This window comes from Rhododendron vialii, chromosome 13a (genome assembly GCF_030253575.1).
Source record: "Rhododendron vialii isolate Sample 1 chromosome 13a, ASM3025357v1".
Classification (NCBI taxonomy): Eukaryota; Viridiplantae; Streptophyta; class Magnoliopsida; order Ericales; family Ericaceae; genus Rhododendron; species Rhododendron vialii.
This window is the reverse complement of record NC_080569.1, coordinates 6,938,403-6,946,578: the sequence shown is the minus strand read 5'-3', so window position 1 is coordinate 6,946,578 and position 8,176 is coordinate 6,938,403. Positions and strand designations below refer to the sequence as shown.

The 8,176-nt window shown below is 36.6% G+C and overlaps 1 protein-coding gene across 1 annotated transcript; it reads left to right on the top strand.

Annotated features, from left to right (window-relative positions):
- Positions 1-7,105: 7,105 nt before the first annotated feature.
- On the top strand, positions 7,106-7,876 carry LOC131314254 (uncharacterized). The gene has a single exon (XM_058342777.1). The coding sequence runs from the start codon at positions 7,210-7,212 to the stop codon at positions 7,690-7,692; it is 483 nt and encodes a 160-aa protein (XP_058198760.1). The 5' UTR covers positions 7,106-7,209; the 3' UTR covers positions 7,693-7,876.
- Positions 7,877-8,176: the final 300 nt, after the last annotated feature.

Genomic DNA, 8,176 nt, shown 5'->3' with positions numbered 1-8,176 from the left:
TTCTCTACAGTCCAATTGCAGAACAGCCAGATCCTACATATATGTACTTTTTTTGCGTTCGCTTTGTTTTGCCTTGATTGTACGAGTCATGCTAGGAGCCGGGCGAAAAAACACTCAAAAGTTCTAAAAAACACTCAACTTCGCCGTCCAGTCCATAGACCGGAGAGAAGTCATATCCTAATATCGAATATCGCGATCATCGCATCTAGAGATGGTGACTACTTTTATTTACTCCACATACTCCAAATTAATTGACGATCGCTTGGAGCGTTGGAGGCGGAGCAAGTAGCAGATCACAAAAAAGGGGTACGGCTGGGGATTAGAGCTTTTAATAATAAAAACCTTAGAAAAATGCATGATCTAGTCTAGTCTAGTCTATTAACTACCGATGATGATTCAGTATTAATCTATTCATCTGGCCACCTTGGCTCTGGAGTGAAGACAAAAACCTAAACGCGTTGTTCAATAATGGGATGCATGATTTCTCTCATCCTCATAGATGGAAACAAAATCTCACGTTAGGAATCTTAATTGTATACCTCGTGCGGCGCGCCCCTCGAACACCATTAATTATCATCACTGGTACTCCGTTATTCAGTTTGTACGAGGCTTTTTATCATCCGGATTTTAATTAGGCCTTACTGATAGACGGCGGGATCGGTCTCCTGAATTAGTCGATCATTTCGGTCGGATATCGAGTACTTGTCACAAAATATAGAGGCGGCTCTACATTCACCTTTTTCATGGTCACATGAACACCCAAACAAATTTTTCTTGCTTAGAATACATGTAAAAATTATGGGCTAACCTCTTTTTGAACATCCAATTCAAATATCAATGAACACCCAATATTAAAAATTATAGTCTTGAACACCTAATCCAAAAATAATTGAAGACCTAACTCAAGCAATTGAACACTCAATCACAACCCAATTACATTCCATCAATCCAAAAAAATCATAATTGAACACCTAACACATTATCTCAAAAATAAAATTCACAATCCTAATTGAAAAAAAGAAAGAGAAAAAGAAGAATCAAGTGGTTTAAGTATTATGCATGTGTTCTTTCTCCCTCCCTATTGTCAATAGTCTTAATGTGTTAATTTTGCATTCGTAACAATAACTACTTTATTATTATTATTTATCTAGTTAGCTTATAGAATTAAAGACAAAGCTTTAAAAAATTCAATAACATACATTCCCCATTAGCTTGAATAATATTCCTTCGAATTTAAGATTAAGATAGAAAATCTCATCATGGCATCCTAATGAACAATATATTTTTGAAAAAGGTCGGCCTCAACATACTCTCTAAAATTTCATTCAAAATGGTTTTAGTAGATTAATACACCGATTAAATGTTAGCAAAAAATATTATAACTCGTCCAAAATAACTCTAAATTTTAAGTCCCTCCATTCTCAAAACACTATTGACTACAAAATACAACAACTTAAAAAATAAAATTTGATTTTTTGTTAAAAAATATGGTACATATTATAAGTTCTCAGTTTGCCTCGTAGTTAATTTTCTTAAAATAACAGTCATGTTTTTTGGTTTGCTCTATTTATATTAATACATGAGGTTTTGCACGTATATTAGGTTGATATATTAGCTAGTAGAGTTAAGGTAATTTTTGAACATCCTATCATAAATTTCTGGAGCCGCCACTGCAAAATACATCGCTGTAAAGAAAACTACAGGTACATCATTTGGTGCGTGGACACCAAATGTACACTGGATTAAGTGGGACCCACTTTGGGGTTTGTTGGAGCCGTTCAATTCGTTTAAATTTTTTTTTAAGGAATCGCTCTATAGAAAAAACTAATTATTTGAATATTGATAAGGGCTTGATCGATTTTCGCCCAAAAATTCACGAAGACAAAAAAAAAAATGAATCGATCAAACCCTTACTGATGATATCTCAATGAGCTGATTTTTTTTTGGCAAAAACCCTTGAATTAAATTTTTGAATGGCTCCAATTATTAATATAAGATCCGAAATAGGTTCCACACAATCTGGTGTATATCCGGTGTACCGATAGTTGGGCCTGTGTGTTAGTATTTGGAGCAGTAGTTGCCTAGTTGGAGCTGCGGTCGGTGGCTGAAGCCTCCGTGCTGCGAAGCTTCGTCTTATTCCTTGGATAATAATTAGCGGCTCTGATTCAGCAGTTCCTCTACTGCAGAGAGCAATTTTTAATTGAGATTTCGCTGGATTTTGTTTTCATTGTTAATTATTAGTACTACTAATTAATTAATTTGATCACCATTCACGGTTTATTGGTTTATTAGGACTTCCTTATTTGAAGGAATATATATTTTATTCTGCCAACACAAATTAAAATAAGATGTGCTTTCCCACTTGGATAATTCTAAAATTTGGTGCTCGACATGATTATTATTTATTACTGGGGTGAAGTGGAAGAGATCAAGGGCAAAAAGGTAAAGTACAATTAGAAAATTAGATGCCAAATAGGCAGCAGTGCTGGACACATGCACGAACTTTACAAAGAGGGCGCCAAATATTTTACCCTCTCTTCGCAACATAAGATAAATAAGAGAAAGAGCAAAATGATTGTTTTCCCCGTCTCATTCAATCTTTATAAAGGATTACAAAGATTAAAAAAATTGAAAGCACACCGGAATACGCCATTTGAGACCGAAAAATGGAAGGCAAGATGCCAATCTAAAACAGCGAAAACCAAAAAGAAGCCCAACTGAACCATCCAAAAACACCTAGCGATTCTCGATACCCAACCTCAAAAAACCCACGGCGGCAAAACAACCCTACCAAAATCGAAGCGAAAAGCCGAACCTACCAGAAGGATGTGTTAATTTGGAAGAGACAAATAAGAAACGAAAATGTTTGACAGTTGGTTATTTAGGAGAGTCGTAGAAGATAAATGTATGCAATTTTTTCCTCAAATTTTTAATCGGGAAATTCTCGTCCAAGTTTTAGAATAGACTAGACAGTTCAAGTATGGACTATATATTGGTATAATCGATGGTTTGGATTTTATAGAGAGTCTTACCGGTAAAAGCATTTGAGCAAATTAGAAGTATTAATTGCAATACTGGACGATTCAGATTTAGATTGTCTTGTTCCGTCCAAATTAAGGACCGAGGATGATCCAATTGCTTATTGATCTATTTTGCCAGCCACACATCTTTGTATTTTTACCTGATGATGCATATGAGATATAGGACACAATAGTAGGTTGCTAAAAGCGTGGGTCTTGTAATTAGTGGTTGGCTTTCTAATAGTGGAGTACAATTTTAGCAAATGGGTTATGTTAACAGAGGGGATTTGTCACCTGCAGGGGAACTTGAAAGGTCACCGACCAATGGATTCTTCGCTTTTGCCTCACAACAATTACTAGTGGAGACTGTGGAGTAATAAAGAAAGACAAATACATCACCCTTAGCCCCCTCAAATGTTTCATCTTATACTTGGGTAAAGCAAAAAGCAAATAAAATACAAATGGCTTTTGTTTTTTTATAGGGAACGTTTGTAATTAAAATGAGATTTGATTTCTAGTTTTATTTCCATAGAGTTTTATGCTCTGTTTGGCTGGATGTAAAATATCCTTGCGTAAAATATTTTACGTATTTTCCCTTGTTTGGTTGAACAAAAAGTTAGTAAAACATTTTTCACTGTAGAATTAATATTTTCATGATATAGTTGAAAATGATTTTTCTTTTAGAAATGTCGTTAAGTCATTTTACATTGGCGACCAGTAAACGAAATTTTCACCTTTCTCAACTATCACAGCCTCCAAAACTGAGGAATTCATGTTTTACCATTTCAATTAGCCCACCAGATCAACTATTTTGTTGTTCTTTGAAAATGCTTCAATATGCACTGAGATTGATTTTTTATTTTTATTTTTTACATAAAAATATTTTACATTGTGAAACATTATATATTGAAACCAAGAGGGCCTTAGTGTTGAATTTGTTATTTTCCTTAGCTGTTTAAAGGAACTAAAAATTAGTTATAGCTTAATTATCCAAATACGTATATAAGTACTTCAAGATCAAATTAAAACAAAGTATATAAGTTGCATTCACTTTAAAGTCAGTATTTATTGATCCGTACGTGATGCATGAAGAGGAAGGCTACTATACGAACAATAGAAAACAAAAATATCTATTGGATTTATCGAAATGTTAAATAATCCTAATGGTCAAGCTGGCACTCAGAAAAATATATATAGAGAGAGAAAACACTTGTCAGAAACATCCCTACCCTTTTATGAAAATGTATGTATTATAAGAAACCTGCCAGAAAATATATATATATACATATATACACTTATTATTATTACTGTGTTAAAAAAATGAAGTTTTCGTCTGTCTAGCTCTGATCATCTGCACAAAACAAAAATAAACCTGTATTTGCAGTAAACGTGAGGTGTTCATGTGGTGGGGACGACATCTGCACAACTGGCATTACCAATTTATTTTTATTTCTCGTGAAAAATTTAGTAGTATTAATCTAAAATTGTTTTACGTCCAGTTGGCATTTGGTCTTTCGCCCACTCCTGTGCGCGTATACATGCACCTTAATTAATCTGATTTTTATTTAATTAGTCATTTAAATGCAATTTTTCGTTGTCATTGTCACGAACTAGCTAGCTAGGCTAGCTCATTTCCATTTCCATTTACTACGTGGTAAATGGTTCGTCCTAATAATTTGTTTTTATGAAATGTTGAAATTTAGTAAGTTTGTCGTTAATTTCTTGAGTTAATTAAGAACATGCAAGTGGTGCCGATTCTGCATTGCTTGTCAAGGCCTGAGACTTAGGGTTTGCTTCCTCATAAACTTTCAAGTTTAAAACCTCCCAAGTGTTATCATCTCATATGTGACTAGTCCATACGGAGGTTTGCTTCGATTTTAATTAGCCCCGAAAATTCATTGAGGTGCGTGTAAACTAGGCCGAATACCAGAGTTATAAAAAAAAGCGGTGTAAAAAATTAAGCACGATAAAAATATTCGGCAGGGTTAATATGCTTTCAATTTGTGCAATAATTGTCATGCGATATTCAATATTAGACCCCACTCTCCGGTTTTAGAGGTTCTTGGCAATGACCTTGTGACGCATAACCTTTTATTTGGTTTACAAAAACATCAATCCAACGTAAGCTTACGTATAAATGGCCTCAATACCACGGACTTCGGATTAATGTTGAGTAGCATTGTGCTGCGCACTTTCGAGCTGTTGGATCGTACAATATTCGACGGCTTGCATCTCATCTCGGCAACCAACGATCTAGAGTCGTTCATTGTTGAAAAGAGATCTGAGCCGTCAGATACATGATGCGACGGCTCAGAGGTGCACAGCACGATGCTGCGCACACCTCCGCACAGCACCATCCCCAATTGCAATACCACCAAAACCCTCTCTAAAGTACCTAGAATATGTATAAGCTTTTGTATGTAGATTATGAAAATTTTATTACTTGTACGTACATATATAAACTTTTACAAGTACTGCAAACTTTTTTTTTTTATTTCTTAAAATCTTACATATGTACGAACCGATTTACTTACAAAATAAAAATTTTATTCGCAGCTCTCAACCAATATCTTTTTTTTTTTTGACTCAAGCTTGTGAACAAACTTGTTTTAAACTCAAATTTAGACAAGCTTGGCTCGTCAAATTACCATTCATGAGCTCAAAAGTTTGCTAAAAGTTTAATGAACGAATTTAAACATTTTAAAACTCAGCTCGATTTAGCTCGTTTGCAGCTCTAGCGGCACTAACATTCCAAAATAAACTGGTCAAACCAAACCAAATCCAACCATTAATAATTGGTTTCGTTTGATTTTCATAAAATGTTTGAACCAAAATGTACGATTTGATTTGGAAAATACTTATACAGGACTAAACCGAACCGTTTTCACTAAGCTAAATTTACTATAGGGTAGTGATAATGTCAAAACTGTTTTTGTTGGTGCCAAAACTCTAATACATAAAAGTATTGTACATTGCACATGGTACAAGCCTTTTATGCACTAGAATTTTGGCACCAATAAAAACAGTTTTAGCATTACCATTATGTACTAAAATTGAACTTTTTACGAATTTTTAAGCAGACCATTCTCTTCGCACTGCATACCGTTCAGCGGAAATGACTTGAATATTGCCATTACCCTGGGAAAAAAAACACAGTGGAAACTACCCATACAAGGAAGGGCATGATAGGAATATAAAAACAAAATTTGCAGGGCACTTTAGAGCCCGTTGCAGAAAACAAATAACAACTTATTTTTTGTCAAATAATAAGGGTTGTTCCAAAAAAATAAGAAGGTGGTACTTATTTTTTCAGAATTTACGTAGGTACCAATGGGCGCCGAGGAGGGAAATCGTACTGACCGCTGTGCCGGGCCGTCTCCGGCCACCAGACAGCCTATCCGAGCCGTCCAAAAATTCTAAAAAAAAAAAACCGAGGGGGCCAATGTGGGAATCAACGACATCCGAGGTGTGTAGGGTGATTGATCCGAGCACTATTTTCCGTGTAGGGTGCTTGATCATATATATACGGAAAAGGGGTGCTCGGATCAAGCACCCTACACACCTCGGATGCCGTTGATTCCCACGAGAGGCCCCCTTGTTTTTTTTTTTTTTTGAATTTTTGGACGTCTCGGATCGGCCGTCCGGTGGCCGGAGACGGCCCGGCGCGGCCGCCGGTACGATTTTCCTCTGCTGGCGCCCATTATCATAGCAACAGTCTTATTTTTGGTATAAGGCAACTTCAAGCTCAAAAATCATGTGTTTACGCAAATAATTTTTCTACCACTATGGATCTTGTTTGATAGATCTCATTGAGATCTTTAATACGGTGCAAAAAAAATTGAATTTTTTTTTTCATTTACATTATTTTTGAGTTTGAAAATGTGAAAGAAACTTTTTATTTGGATTTTGTGGAATGACCCTTTTTATTTTTAATGAAAAATGGCAAAATAAGTACTTATTTTTTAAAAAGATTTCCGGAACGGAGTCTTAGTCAACTTCCAATCAAAACCACAATGTCATAATAAACTACTCGTTTTTATGGTAAGTTCGTTGTTCCTATATAACATTGTCCTCCCCACTCATGCTTCATGATCACATTCCCAACCCCCGGAGAATAAGAAAAAAAACGCCAAACGCCAAACTCTAGAGAGAGAGAGAGAGAGAGAGAGAGAGAGAGCTTTGACAGGAGATGGGCAACAGTCTAGGGGGCTGTTTGGCTTGTATCCTTCCCTGCGGAGCCTTAGACGTGATCCGAATAATCCACATAAACGGCTACATAGAAGAAATACCCGGCCCGATCACAGCCGGCGAGATCCTCAAGAACAACCCGAACCACGTCCTGAGCAAGCCCAGCTCCGAAAGCGTGGTCCGCCGCTTCCTGATACTCTCGCCGGAGTCCGAGCTCAAGCGGGGCACCATCTACTTTCTTATTCCGGATCCTTCGATGCCTGCGGAAAATAGTAAAAAGAGTCAAGACGAAATTCATAAGAAGCCGTCTTCCAAGAGGAGAAAGAACAAGTGCTGCGCCGATACGAATGTATCGGCCTGTAGCACTGCTGATCGGTACGTAACGGAAACCGAGTCGGAAAACAAGTCGGCGCACCGGGATCGGCGGCGCCGGCGCGTTTGCGTTTGGCGGCCTCATCTTGAGAGTATTTCCGAAGACTTATAACGGACCTTTGTTTTTTTTTTGGGGTTTTTTTGGGGCGGGAATGTGACCACTTTTTTTTTTTTTAAAGGCCGATAACCCGAATGATTCAACTGTTTTTTACCTCCAAAATTTGTGCAGGAGGTTTATCTGTTTGTGTAAGATTTTTTGTTAATTGATTTTGTGGATATGAGTTTACCACTTCATCTATTTTTCTTTGTTTCCGGCAGCTCAGTAAATTGGAAACTGATCACTCATGAGTTGAGACTATGGATTTAAATATTAGCCGCTAAGTAGCTGTTTTTCGATTTTCCGATATCACTGCATCTGTCATCCGGCATATAGGTGCCACCAAAAGTTGACATCCGTATAGGCTGATTCCCGCTACGTATTAATTTGTATTTGATTTTTGCCCTCTTTGTGAGGGTGGCTCAGGTGTTCTGGCACTAAAAATAATTTTAAAAAATTCATGACATGCTACTTTTCATCAATGCTCTCGTTACCGCTA

Excerpts from the sequence above, each read along its gene's own strand:
- LOC131314254 (XM_058342777.1), top strand. The coding sequence starts at position 7,210 with ATGGGCAACAGTCTAGGGGGCTGTTTGGCTTGTATCCTTCCCTGCGGA.